The following is a 15,220-nucleotide window of genomic DNA, read 5'->3' as shown; positions in this document are numbered from 1 at the left end:
TTTAGTCTTCCTCTTTGGTAATAACACATGTTCTAATCTTTAACAATATTTGGTTCAGACCCTCCTGCAGACTTTTTCCAGATGGGCATATGGTCACACAACCTGGCAACCCAAAAGTTGTTCTTATTAATAGCTAAAAATGACACATTATTACAGTCACAGCTTGTGATCGTGACGTGTACAACAGGATGGAGGGCATTGTGAAATATCTTAAACAGAGACATTATTAACACTTCAGATGCTGTTACAGTCACAGGAAGTGAACCATGGTGTCAGAGGCCTGAAAGAAACACAATCTCTCACTTATTTCCTCTTTTAAACGCTGAGTAACATCCTCACACCTCTTGAGTGATATATGTTCAAAGAATTCAAACATCACCGACTCAAAGCAGGAAACACCTTAAACTAACTTTTATATTCACCATGTGCTTTGATCTCTTTCTGAGAAAATACATATCATTACTCTAATATGCACAGTATGTATGTACTGTATGTATGTATTGTGTATGTATGTATGTGTGACCTGTAGGTCAGAGCAGTCTACCACCAGGCTAAAACTGGGTATTTAAGTTGTGTTTCACATGTGAAACTAAAAAAACTGAATGATAGCTGCCACATGGTGTTATTATGGAGATGTAATAAATAGTTCTTACCATGGAAGCTTTATTCCATGCTCTAATGCTCACACGCCCCTCAGTGTGTTTTTATAGGACTAATCCAACAGTAAACCTTCATTTCTAAACAGAGCTTATCCCTGAGCAGCCTCCATATCTCTCCTCGTATTTACTCACTCCACCAATGTCAAACTACAGCTGCTGGTAGTTTCCATCCAGGCTGCACTAAGCTCTTCGAATAAGTCACAAACAAAACGGAAAGGAAATTATGTTTTTAAAGGTGCAGTCAGTGAGTAGGATTTGGTGACATTTAGTGGTGTGGTTGCAGATTGCAACCGACTGAGTACCCCTCCGCTCACTCCTCCCTTTCCAAGACGGCGGCAACGTGAGTCACTGAGTGTTAAAGCCGCGGTAACGCCGTTTGCCTCGCTCAGAGGCCCTTCTTACCCATAATAACACAACTTTAGGAGAGATAGAAGTCAGACGGCGGCTCACTGTACCGCAGTTTTACACTCTGAGGCTCACGTCACTGCAGTTTCACCAGCGTGTCGGAGAACTACGGAGAACTACGGGGAACTACGGAGGCCTTCAGGTAACGTAAAAACATGAGATTTTGAGAATAAAGTCATAATATTACGAGAATAAAGTCTTAGGTTTACGAGAAAAAAGCCGTAATATGAGAATAAAGTCACAAGTTTAAGAGAAAAAAGTCGTAGTATAGTAGTCATAATATTATAAAGTAGTAATTTTACGTGTTATTTTCTTTTTTTCTCGTAAAGTTATGACTTTATTCTCGTACTATTCTGACTTTATTGTGTAAATCTCAGATGTTTTTTCCCTCAATGTGGTCCTAATACTCTGTAGTACATTGTCTCTTTGGCCCTCACTGCATTAGAATTATATACTATATACTTAGACTATAAACTGTGTTACCTTCATCACAATGATCACATGTGTTGCGGCACCAGACAGATTTTTTTAAAAAAAAAAAATTTCGCTTAAAATGTCTCTTTGATAGTAAAGGTCGCTGACCCCTGGTCTAGGCTATTAGACTAAAAAACATCAACATTAAATACAGAGCACAGCTGGGTTTGGCCCGGTCTGGCCCGGTCTGGCCCGGTTATTCCTCAACAGAGTCACACACAAAATCATTACCACTACTACTACTACTAATAATAATAATAAATTATTATTATTATTATATAAATTGTCAATATTTGTGTTTTAAATATGGAATGCACCCAGTAATATGTGTAATTTGATTGTAAAGTGATTATATTTTGTATTAATAATCTGAATCTGTAAAGTAACTAAAGTTGTCAGATAAATGTAGTGGAGTAAATAGTCTAATATTTCTGAGATGTAGCTGAGTAGAGGTAGAAAGTAGCAGAACATGGAAATAACTTTACTCAGTAAACTCTACTTAGTTACATTCTGAGTATTGAGTACATGTTATACTGTTGTGTTTTTTAAAAGCATTCTTTACTCTTCCTGTTGGAATAAAATGATTGTTGATTATTTAACTGAAAGTAGTAATGTGTTTTTGATACCTTCACTTGTTTTGCATTAAATCACACAGGGATGTTTGATGAAACTGACTGGATGTGGCATCACAGCTCCACCTAGAAACACTTCCACCAGACGCCACTGAGTAGCAGTAATGAGTTAAAGCAGCTATTCTCAACCACTGGGCCGGGGCCCACCGGTGGGCCTCAGAGAGCCACCTAGTGGGCCGCGAAGGTGCTGCCAAATGGTTAGATTAACCAGCTAGTCTGTATTTCAGAGGTTATAGCTGGCTCACTGTTAAAGCTAGAGTGAAGATACTGACATCAAATGAAACTAGAAAAACCTGATGAATCCATCGGTACCAACCATGTCATGCTAGCTTGTCGGGAATGAGGTTAAATAACGCTCCAAAATTATGCTAAATTTTGGTGAGGAAAAAAACTGCCTTGGCCATTTTGAAAGAGGTCCCTTGACCTCTGACCTCCAGATATGTGAATGTAAATAGGTTCTATGGGTACCCACGAGTCTCCCCTTTACAGACATGTGTGTCACAGATGCAGTGACACAAAATCAAGCAATTTTTGAAACCAGTAAAAGTGTGTGGTGAAGAATTATGACCATGAATACTTTGGATTCATAATGGCAGGCAGTGATGGGTGAGGGTAACGGTACGTGTCCACAGGCTCCGTGCTTTCCACGCTCCCCATTCATTGTCTATGTAAGCAGCCGCACAATGCATTCTGGTAGCGTGGCGTCACGATTCGAGAGACTAAGCGTCACGATGGCCGCTCCTTATTTGCATAAAGTTGAGGTCTAGTCTACTTTATGCAAATCACGGGCGTCCAACGCGACTCGCCGCCTCTCCAAACTCTCGATAAATTTAAAATAAACGTTGTTGATCTTAAATAAAGACAGATTCAGATTATTTCTCAAATGTTTTCAGAAACACATCTCAGTGAACTATTTACGTGAAATAAGAGAAGAAAGTTTCCAAACGAGCCTCCATACTGGTTCCGGTTTGAAAGCTGGGAGCAGCAGCCAACGGCGGGAAAGCGTTCGTCCAATCAGGAGCCGAGTGCCTTGTTTCTAGGGGCAGCACACCAAGCGTCCAATGCTGGGAAGCGTCGCGTCCCCTCGCGATACAAAACGCCCCTGTGGACACGTACCATGAGCTGAATATGTATGTGGGTCATTACACCTGACTCTGGCTTGACACATATTTATAGCCCAGTTTGTCATTTATTTGGGAAGGGAACATTTTTTAACAATAAGAGGTGGGCCTCGAGTTACAAAAGGTTGAGAACCCCTGAGTTACAAAAGGTTGAGAACCCCTGAGTTACAAAAGGTTGAGAACCCCTGAGTTACAAAAGGTTGAGAACCCCTGAGTTAAAGGACATGGTGTTACTCTCTGGTCCTGCAGGGGGCGGTGTGACGCTTAAAGCTGGTTGATCCGCCAGACACTGACAGAAGAAGAAGAAGAAGAGGCGGGACCGTCATCATCATGGCGGGACGGATGAACACGAGGAAGCTCTGCTCCTCTGGAGGGACTCTGTCTGTCCTCTCTGTCCTCTCTGTCCTGCTGCTCTGTCTCCCTCCGGCCTCCGGACAACAGGACACCGGTGAGAGGACGAGATAACACACCGGTTAACGGGAGACAACAGGAGACAGGAGACCGTTACTGAAGCTAGGCTAGGCTAGGCTAACTGTTAGCTCGTGTTGATGAACTGAAACTACAGAAGTTACTCTGTCCTCTGTCCTCTGTCCTCTGAGTCTATCCTCTGTCCTCTGTCCCCTGTCCTCTGTCCTCTGAGTCTATCCTCTGTCCTCTGTCCCCTGTCCTCTGTCCCCTGAGTCTATCCTCTGTCCTCTGAGTCTGTCCTCTGTCCCCTGAGTCTGTCCTCTGTCCCCTGAGTCTGTCCTCTGTCCTCTGAGTCTGTCCTCTGAGTCTGTCTCTGTCTCCTGTCCCCTGAGTCTGTCCTCTGTCCCCTGAGTCTGTCCTCTGAGTCTGTCCTCTGTCCTCTGAGTCTGTCCTCTGTCCCCTGAGTCTGTCCTCTGTCCCCTGAGTCTGTCCTCTGTCCTCTGAGTCTGTCCTCTGTCCCCTGTCCCCTGAGTCTGTCCCCTGTCCCCTGAGTCTGTCCTCTGACTCTGTCCTCTGTCCCCTGAGTCTGTCCTCTGTCCTCTGTCCCCTGTCCTCTGTCCTCTGAGTCTATCCTCTGTCCTCTGTCCCCTGTCCTCTGTCCTCTGAGTCTATCCTCTGTCCTCTGTCCCCTGTCCTCTGTCCCCTGAGTCTATCCTCTGTCCCCTGAGTCTGTCCTCTGTCCCCTGAGTCTGTCCTCTGTCCTCTGAGTCTGTCCTCTGAGTCTGTCTCTGTCTCCTGTCCCCTGAGTCTGTCCTCTGTCCCCTGAGTCTGTCCTCTGAGTCTGTCCTCTGTCCTCTGAGTCTGTCCTCTGTCCCCTGAGTCTGTCCTCTGTCCCCTGAGTCTGTCCTCTGTCCTCTGAGTCTGTCCTCTGTCCCCTGTCCCCTGAGTCTGTCCCCTGTCCCCTGAGTCTGTCCTCTGACTCTGTCCTCTGTCCCCTGAGTCTGTCCTATGTCCTCTGTCCCCTGAGTCTGTCCTCTGTCCTCTGAGTCTGTCTCTGACTCTGTCCTCTGACTCTGCTGGCTGTCCTCTGACTCTATCTCTGTCTCTGAGTCTGTCTCTGCTGGCTGTCCTCTGTCCTCTGTCTCTGAGTCTGTCTCTGCTGGTTGTCCTCTGTCTCTATCTCTGTCCTCTGAGTCTTTCTCTGCTGGTTGTCCTCTGTCCTCTGACTCTGCTGGCTGTCCTCTGACTCTATCTCTGTCTCTGAGTCTGTCTCTGCTGGCTGTCCTCTGTCCTCTGTCTCTGAGTCTGTCTCTGCTGGTTGTCCTCTGTCCTCTGTCTCTATCTCTGTCCTCTGAGTCTGTCTCTGCTGGTTGTCCTCTGTCCTCTGTCTCTATCTCTGTCCTCTGAGTCTGTCTCTGCTGGCTGTCCTCTGTCCTCTGTCTCTGAGTCTGTCTCTGCTGGTTGTCCTCTGTCTCTATCTCTGTCCTCTGAGTCTGTCTCTGTCCTCTGACTCTGCTGGCTGTCCTCTGTCCTCTGTCTCTGAGTCTGTCTCTGCTGGTTGTCCTCTGTCTCTGTCTCTGCTGGCTGTCCTCTGTCTCTGTCTCTGCTGGCTGTCCTCTGAGTCTGTCTCTGTGTAGGAGACACATGGCTGTCCTCTGAGTCTGTCTCTGTGTAGGAGACACATGGCTGTCCTCTGAGTCTGTCTCTGTGTAGGAGACACATGGCTGTCCTCTGAGTCTGTCTCTGTGTAGGAGACACGTTTCATTGAACCTATCATGTATTTAGTTTTTGTAGATTTGATAACTGATGATAAATCATAAAGTCGTCTGCAGCTAACGAGCCTTCAGCTTATTAACATTAATATCAGGCTAAATATTAAACCTGTGAGTCACTAAACAAACCGGTTTTATACGTGCAGCAACTTGTCTTCATTCCAGTCCTCAGCCTGTTATTCAGGAGTGAAGACATTAACACCTGTAGACCAGGACTCAGGGCTCAGCAGCCTTCACTATCAAACTGACATTTAGGCAAAAAATAGATAAATAAATAAATCTGTCTGGAGCATCAACACATGTGATCACTGTGATGAAGGTAACTCAGTTTATAGTCTCAGTATATAGTATATCAGTCTAATGCAGTGAGGGACAAAGAGACAATGGACTACGGAGTATTAGGACCACATTGAGGGAAACAACATCTGAGATTTACACAATAAAGTCAGAATATTACGAAAATAAAGTAATTACTTTACGAGAAAAAAATTAAATAACACGTAAAATGACTACTTTATAATATTCTGACTTTATTCTCAAAATCTCAGATTTATTTTTTTTCCTCAATGTGGCCCTAATACTCCGTCGTACCGTCGTACCATAGACCTACAACAATGATAAATAAAAATTAAAATGTAAACAAAAAACAAAAACAATTCCACAATGTTTTTAAAATCCACAGGGAGCCGCTGGAGAGGAGCTGAAGAGCAGAAGGTTGCTGACCTCTGGTCTAACCCTAACAGCCCTTGTATTCAGGAGTGAAGACTGTAACAGTAACACCTGTATAACAGCCTGTATTTATACCCTGTTGAGCTTTCATGTAGTATTCTGTTGGGACTGTCATAGATGTGATGAATCAACAATGGATCCAGTTAAAAGCTTAATATCAAAGTTGACATGTACTTCTGTGCAGTTAGAAAACATCTAAGTGTTTAACATAGATTTAAAACACTAACCAGTCAGGAACAGTGTTTATCTGGAAGGTCCCTGTTAAACAAACAAGTATGTATATATATATATATATATATATATATATATATATATATATATATATATATATATATATATATATATATATATATATATATATATATATATATATATGTGTGTATATATATGTGTGTATATATATATATATATATATATATATATGTATGCACAGAAATATAAACAGACATGGAGCGATCATAAGATGAGATAAACCTTTATTGATCCTCAGTGGGGAAACTGGGTTGTTGCAGCAGCACAAGGACAGCAATAATACAGATAAATAAATAATAAGAGGTATATACAACTAAAAAAGGAATAGAACTAAAACAAATAGAAACTATACAGTAGCATATGGAGACAAGAATGATAAGGTAAAGCTAATAGCAGCAAAGTCAAGCCTATGTTAACAGAGTACTCCAGACTGATGACATGGAAGTAGGTAGTGGTACTCAGTGCTCGTCGGTATTAATATAGAGATGTTATATAAACATAATATAGAGTATGATGCAGGGAAATATAAAACAATACAGGTGTAACAGCTTAAAAAGTTCCCAACAAATACACTACTTCCTCCTGGTTGATTAATGTTTGTTAAAAACTACAGTGCACAGCTATTTTAGGAAATTACTGCCTTTTTAATAATACTGAAACTGGATGCACCGATACCACTTTTTATGGGTTGGAAGTCAGGAGGTATTGAGTGACGGACTAATGCAGTGTTGTTAGTTTTGGTCTTTTCATGGGATTTACTGACAATATAAAAAAATCTACAATAACACCACCAGCATTATCCTTCAAATACAGACATCTTTTAAATGTGTTGTTACAGCAAACAGGCCAACTTATTGTGCACGTCTCTGCTTCTGAAACGCAGGTAACAAACATCCAGTAACGGATCTCCAGGATGGAGAGGAGTACGTCATGTCAGGGTCCAACAGGTTCTGTTACAAGAACTCTGTGGTGCCGACTTGGAGGCAAACATGGACCAGAGTTCAGGTAAGCTGCATGAATTTATGGTTTATAAGTTTATATTTAAAGGGACTGTTAGTAAGAATCCTAATGTCTTGTTAACAGCTTCACCTGTGTCCGTTAAGTCAACTAAAGTCAGCGTCCTGTTGCTGGCGCTTGTGCTCGCTCTACATAGACATGAAGGAGCATCACTCAACACAGTGAGGAGACACACGTCAGCTAAAAGCACAATATCACTCTATATTTCAGCTGCTTGGCAGTAATGTTAGCTGACCAGACCAAGGTCTCTCCATGAATCAATGCTGATCCTAGTGTTGGCTTTTCCCGCCTCAGCCTCCCGACCGCGGCCGGAGGGAACGGGGGAGACGCCGGAGTTTTGGTGGGAGACGATAACGTTTCTCTCTGCGGAGCCCCGTCACTTTACAAGACACGGGAAACCTCTGTTGGTCTGGAGGAGCTGCAGCAGTTATTTCTGCACAAACGTCCACTGAACATTCACTAGATATTCTCAGAGCTAAACTAACTCTTCTGCAGTGTGGAGTGAGCAGCATGCACGTGAGAGGTGGAGAGAGAGAGAGAGAAGGAGCGCGGTGTGTGAGTGAAGGCAAGCAGAGGAGCAGAGTACAGCAGAGATTCCGGTCCTGGAGACCAAAGCTACGGTCTCCCCCGCGTCCTCCGACCGCGGCCAACACTGTTTAACAGACGAGCTTCACTAGATACAACCAAGAGGTTTGGTGCTTCACTGGAGTTTGTGTTGGAGTCTGAGTCTGAACAGCGGAGACACACGAGAGACCATGAGACACCGACCAGCAAGGATTTATACGTGGAAGAAGTTACAAACAGTCCCTTTAACAGAGACATGTCGTGCTCATTTTCAGGTTCATACTTGTATTTTGGGTTTCTACTGGAATATGTTTACATGCTTCAAAAAACACATTAATTTTCTCACACTGTCTGTCTGAATATACCGGTATTTCACCATATATATTTATATATTTATTTTCTGCCAGGTCAAAGTGTGGAGTTCGACGGTGTTCAAGGTGGAGACTGTGGAGGGGGAGGAGGAGCTGGATCGCTTCAGTGTCTGGAGCTGGTTTCAGAGTTTGTTACGTGAGCGGCTCAATGAAACCACCATTAACATCCATCTGTACAGCAAGAAGACGTGCTTCAGGATCGACCCTGCTGACAGAACTAAGTACTTCGTCAGGCCTCTTCGTAGTGAGTGGACAACACATGAACACGTTTCATTTGTTTATTATTATTATTATTATTATTATTATTATTATTATTATTATTCCATGGTCAACACGATGTTGTTTTTTCCTTGCAGAGTTTGACATCTATCTGTTTCTGGTGTTCCTCGCTGGAGCGTCGTTGTTCCTGTTTGCAAGATCACTCAGCAGGTCATTTTTCTGACTCCTGTTCCTTTGTTAATGTTTAACAGGAGTATAAAAGTTATTAAGTTATTAATGTATAATGTTATTCCTATGTTTTCCTCCCTTAAATGAAGGAGTCAACTTTTCTTCTACTCTGCTGGTATGAGCACAGGCATGATCGCCTCTCTCATTATTGTCTTCTTCATTTTGGCACGCTTTTTGCCGAAGGTAAGGACATGTACCGTATACATCCATGATCTTATAGGTTAAATCACGTTGACCTCACAGTTAATCGTTCTACTCTTTTGTGTTTGCTGCAGAAAAGCCCTTTTTATGTGTTGGTGGTGGGCGGCTGGTCGTTCTCTGTGTACGCCATCCAGCTGGTCTTCAGGAACCTCAGCGTGATTCTACGAGAACACTGGAACGTGGCGTTAGGTACAGACCCTCCGTTAACGCCGACATGATGTAGACCATGACTTTATCAGACCACAGCGAGACTCTGTCTTAATATAGCACATTAAATGAGCATGTAAATTAACTACAACTAATCCATCAGTTGTCAACTATTAAATTATTCGCCAACTATTTTGATAATCGATTAATCAGTCTGAGTAATTATTTTAAGAAAAAGAAGTCTAAATTCTGATTCCAGCTTCTTAAATGTGTTCTTTCCTCCTCTTAGACAGTAAACTGAATATATTTTAGGGATACGCCAATAACACTTTTTTTCAGACAGAGTACAAGAACTTACATTTGGGTACTCTCCGATACCGAGTACCGATACGAGTACTTCTCTGTGCCAAAAGAGCCTCGTTAACAGCCAGCTGGAGGGTGTGAGCGACACACGGCAGGCTAGGGAGTCCCGTATACGAGGCGGTGCGCTGCCACCGGCTCTAAGTCGGCTTATCAGACCTGATACCCGATACTGGTATCGGTTTCGGTGCATCCCTAATTGAAGCCCTAAAATTAGGCATCCACTTTATTTGTCACCTTGAGAATCACATGTCTGGTGACCATGGAAAACACCATCAACATGTATGATGAGCTGTAAAAAACACTGAAACTGTGACTAATGTTAGTAGTTAGTATGTAGTTCTACTTAAACACTGTGGGATGAGATGTGTGTTTTTATCAGGTTATGTAACAGACTGATGTTTGGTGTGTTTTTCTCAGGGTATGTCACCGTGGTTGGATTCATCACCTTCGCCGTTTGTTACCGTTACGGTCCTCTGACGAATGAGAAGAACATCAACATCTTGTCGTGGACGCTGCAGCTGTTCGGCCTCCTCCTGGTTTATTTCGGGATTCAGATTCAGCAGGTGTCCTTCGCCATCATCGTAGCAGCTCTGTTCTCCAAACATCTGGAGTACCCGGTGTCTCTGACAGCTGCTGTGTGGAGGTGGGTGTTCACAGTGCAGACACAAGGGGGCACCAGAGTACAGCAATCTGTTCAACTGGAAATGTACCTAAAAACAGGGTTGATATGTTCCTGTTAGCTCCTGCAGCCTGGTGGAGCTCTGTGATGGTACACTACACGCACACAGTTATCACCAACAACACTGTAGGAGGCTGCTCAACATGATCTCATAATCCTCTCTATTATTACAGTCATTTGTTCTTTTGAAAGTCTTAGATAGATAGGTAGGTAGATAGATAGATAGGTAGGTAGGTAGATAGGTAGATAGATAGGTAGGTAGGTAGATAGGTAGATAGATAGATAGATAGGTAGGTAGGTAGGTAGGTAGATAGGTAGATAGATAGATAGATAGGTAGGTAGGTAGGTAGATAGGTAGATAGATAGGTAGGTAGATAGGTAGGTAGATTGGTAGATAGATAGGTAGATGCATGATGTCTGTATATTTCTACCTCTTAGATTTAGCCAGGGTGACATTACTTGAACTACTGAAGCTCAAACAGCATTTTCCTAGAACTAGTAGTCGTAATTACTTCTTGTCATTGAGCTCTGGCTGTGTTTGTGCAGGAGAATCAGAAGGACTGTTCGTTGGAAGCTGGAGCCCCGTCGCCTGCTGACTGAGGAGGAGTATCAGAAGCAAGGCGAGGAAGAGACTCTGCGAGCTCTGGAGGAGCTGAGGAAGCACTGCAACAGCCCCGAGTTCAGCCCGTGGAAGGCCGTGTCCCGGCTTCAGTCCCCGCAAAGGTTTTCCTAACTACAACTAAACTCGGGGAAAAAAAGTTCGGAAACTTGTGTTTGGTGGATTATTTCTTTGTTGTTCCAATGCTAATGGTCATTGTATTTTACATGGTTGGAAAGCCTGTTTATTTACCTTCACAATGATGTCACACTTGTAAGGATCATGCATTTGTGGGATGAGCAGCACAGCTGATTATGTGGGGAGCCCCGGTGCCGATCGTAAACAGTGTATTCTCCTGCTGGTGTTGACTCTTGTTGTGAGTTGCTTGGTGGATTGGATGATTGAACTCTCTATCAGTAACAAGGAACAAACAAGACATATTGATTGATTGACTCCACCGTCAGGAGCCTCAGTAGAGGTGGAAGATCCATATGCAGCCACAACAGCCTGGCACCTCCTCCTCATGCTGGTCACCAACCTGGTCACACGTTGCTGTGGGATGGCGTTCCATTCCTCAACCAGGATTGGTTGCAGGTCAGCCAGCGTGGTTGTGTTGGTCACTCTAACACGTACAGCACGCCCAAGCTGATCCCACAAGTGTTGAATTGGGTTGAGGTGTGGACTCTTGGCAGGCCGTTCCATTCTCTCTACTCCCACATTGTGGAGGTAGTCTGTGATAACCCTGGCTCTGTGGGGGGGGCGTTGTCATCTTGGAGGATGAAGTTAGGTCCCAGATTGTGGAGATATGGGATCGCCACTGGCTGCAGAATCTCATCCCGATATCTCCCTGCATTGAGATGGCCTTCAATGATGACAAGCCTTGTTTTGCCAGTGACATCATTGAGGGAACACACAACCACGCTGGCTGGCCTGCAACCAATCCTGGTTGAGGAATGGAACGCCATCCCACAGCAACGTGTGACCAGGTTGGTGACCAGCATGAGGAGGAGGTGCCAGGCTGTTGTGGCTGCATATGGATCTTCCTCTGCTACTGAGGCTCCTGACGGTTTATTAAATGAATAAAGTGTAAAATAGCCAATATGTCTTGTTTGTTCCTTGTTACTGATAGAGAGTTCAATCATCCAATCCACCAAACAACTCAAAACAAGAGTCAATACCAACAGGAGAATACACAATGGTAATTTTTTCTTGGGTGCTACCCACATCATCAGCTGTGCTGCTCATCCCACAAATGCATGATCCTTACAAGTGTGACATCATTGTGAAGGTAAATAAACAGGCTTTCCAACCATGTAAAACACAATGACCATTAGCATTGTAACAACAGAAAAATAATCCACCAAACAGATTTCCAAACTTTTTTTCCCGAGTTTATATAATCTGTTAAAGCATGATGATGTAAGCTCAGCCCAAGCTCGGTTTAACACAAAGAAAAAGGCACTCTTAATTGACTTCTGCGTCCGGCTAATCACTCCATAGCCGTGGAAGTTTACATGTTGTATCACCTGACCACAACGATCAGAGTGGATTTAATTCATGTTGTATCACCTGACCACAACGATCAGAGTGGATTTAATTCATGTTGTATCACCTGACCACACCAATCAGAGTGGATTTAATTCATGTTGTATCACCTGACCACACCGACACAGATCAGAGTGGATTTAATTCATGTTGTATCACCTGACCACACCGACACAGATCAGAGTGGATTTAATTCATGTTGTATCACCTGACGACACCGATCAGAGTGGATTTAATTCATGTTGTATCACCTGACGACACCGATCAGAGTGGATTTAATTCATGTTGTATCACCTGACCACACCGACACAGATCAGAGTGGATTTAATTCATGTTGTATCACCTGACGACACCGATCAGAGTGGATTTAATTCATGTTGTATCACCTGACCACACCGATCAGAGTGGATTTAATTCATGTTGTATCACCTGACCACACCGATCAGAGTGGATTTAATTCATGTTGTATCACCTGACGACACCGATCAGAGTGGATTTAATTCATGTTGTATCACCTGACCACACCGATCAGAGTGGATTTAATTCATGTTGTATCACCTGCTCAGTACTGCCAGTACATGGTTTATATATACTGTATAACACTGATATGGTTGCTGATATTCTCACTTTAATCCACAGGTTTGCTGATTTCGTTGAAGGGTCTCCTCACTTGATGTCCAACGAGGCGTCTGTCCACGCGCAGGAATACGGCTTCGGAGGATCTTTTTTTGAGGATGAATTTTTTGACACGGACGACGAGGGGGAGGAAGAGCTGACGATGAAACCGGAGTGAGACGGCACCCTGTTTAAGAGACGAATATGAAAATAGAGACAACGATATTATTGCCTTTCAGAGAGGTGGCCGGAGGACGTCTCTCCGTGGAGGACGTCTCTCCGTGGAGGACGTCTCTCCGGACGGACTTTTGAGTGATCATTGCGGAGGCCGCATTAAGAAAATGTCGCCATGTGTCCGGGCTCTCAACGAAGAGCCGGCAGAACAGTGTGGTCACATCTGTTAAAGTAATGTCGTTTCAGAGGACGTGCACTAATGCCAGATCTCCTAAAGGTCTCTGTTAAAGGTTCTGCTGTTTCTCAGTGAAGGTCAAAGGTCAAAGAGATTGGAAGTTTGTGTTCTTTAGCTTAGAAAAGGTTTTTACGTTTTAATTTACAAAACATGTTCACAGGCTCCAGTTCTCAATGAGCCTCCAGACTACATGTACAGTACTCCATGCAGACTACATGTGCAGTACTCCATGCAGACTACATGTACAGTACTCCATGCAGACTACATGTACAGTACTCCATGCAGACTACATGTACAGTACTCCATGCAGACTACATGTACAGTACTCCATGCAGACTACATGTACAGTACTCCATGCAGACTACATGTACAGTACTCCATGCAGACTACATGTACAGTACACCATGCAGACTACATGTACAGTACTCCATGCAGACTACATGTGCAGTACACCATGCAGACTACATGTGCAGTACACCATGCAGACTACATGTACAGTACTCCATGCAGACTACATGTACAGTACTCCATGTAGACTACATGTACAGTACACCATGCAGACTACATGTGCAGTACACCATGCAGACTACATGTATGGTACACCATGCAGACTACATGTACGGTACTCCATGTAGACTACATGTACAGTACACCATGCAGACTACATGTACAGTACACCATGCAGACTACATGTACAGTACTCCATGTAGACTACATGTACAGTACACCATGTAGACTACATGTAGACTACATGTAGACTATATGTACAGTACACCATGTAGACTACATGTACAGTACACCATGTAGACTACATGTAGACTATATGTACAGTACACCATGTAGACTACATGTACAGTACTCCACGCGGTAGTTATTATTATTATTCCATCTTTCTGCTCGGGGAGGAAAGTTTGTTCAACTTTGTATTTCACTGTTTTCATTTTAATGGACATAAATCAGAGGACATGTCCCCAAAATATTTTTGAATAAAAACTATATTTGAGCTCTGACCTGGTGATGCTGGTACTGAGGCCGATCCATCCCCGTCTCCTCCTGAGCTCTTCTTCCACAGGTTCCTCACCTGTTCTCTGCCGGAGGTCATTGCTGCTGATGGCATCTGGCCAGTGGATGTTTAAGATCAGGCAGTTTGTTTATGAATGTTGGTACTATTGCTATCGTGGTCTTGGTTGTCCTCCACGTCTCTGAACCGTAGAGGAGTATTTGGTTTGATGTTGGAGTTGAAGAGTCTGAGCTTTGGAGCTCCAGATGTTCGTAATAGCGGAGCGGATAACATCCACTTCTAGTATATATATGTATTATATAATATATATATATACTATATATATTTGTATTATATACAATATATTATATATAGACGAGTACAATGACATGAAACAGATGATCCTTCCATGTGAGAAGCTGAAAGCTGATGACTTGAGCTGTTGTCAGTATTGATTCTGATCAATGATCTGATCAACTCGTCTGGATAGCACCTGACATCACTATTTATTATTGTTATTGATCAGAACTGATACAGTAATCAGTCATAGCTGGTTATTATTGATCAGAACTGATACAGTAATCAGTCACAGCTGGTTATTATTGATTAGAACTGACCGTGATCAATCATAGCTGGTTATTATTGATCAGAACTGACACAGTGATCAGTCACAGCTGGTTATTATTGATCAGAACTGACAGTAATCAGTCATAGCTGGTTATTATTGATTAGAACTGACAGTGATCAGTCACAGCTGGTTATTATTGATTAGAACTGACAGTGATCAATCATAGCTGGTTATTATTGATCAG

At 43.3% G+C, this 15,220-nt stretch overlaps 1 protein-coding gene across 2 annotated transcripts; it reads left to right on the top strand.

Moving 5' to 3' along the window:
* Positions 1–3,538: 3,538 nt before the first annotated feature.
* Positions 3,539–13,963, top strand: nemp1 (nuclear envelope integral membrane protein 1). Of its 2 annotated transcripts, none has more exons than XM_037773229.1 (9): positions 3,539–3,739; positions 7,336–7,457; positions 8,441–8,648; positions 8,761–8,833; positions 8,941–9,034; positions 9,127–9,241; positions 9,980–10,205; positions 10,788–10,999; positions 13,024–13,145. In XM_037773229.1, the coding sequence occupies exons 1-8, from the start codon at positions 3,622–3,624 to the stop codon at positions 10,972–10,974; spliced, it is 1,143 nt and encodes a 380-aa protein (XP_037629157.1). In that variant the 5' UTR covers positions 3,539–3,621; the 3' UTR covers positions 10,975–10,999; positions 13,024–13,145. The 2 variants fall into 2 exon arrangements, with proteins under 2 accessions (XP_037629157.1, XP_037629156.1); XM_037773228.1 differs by having other exon boundaries at positions 3,540–3,739; positions 10,788–10,964; positions 13,024–13,963.
* The last annotated feature ends 1,257 nt before the right edge of the window (positions 13,964–15,220 follow it).

The sequence above is a fragment of the Sebastes umbrosus genome, chromosome 6 (assembly GCF_015220745.1).
Source record: "Sebastes umbrosus isolate fSebUmb1 chromosome 6, fSebUmb1.pri, whole genome shotgun sequence".
NCBI lineage: Eukaryota > Metazoa > Chordata > Actinopteri > Perciformes > Sebastidae > Sebastes > Sebastes umbrosus.
Note: the sequence above shows the minus strand (reverse complement) of the source record. Positions and strands in the feature narration are given on the sequence as shown.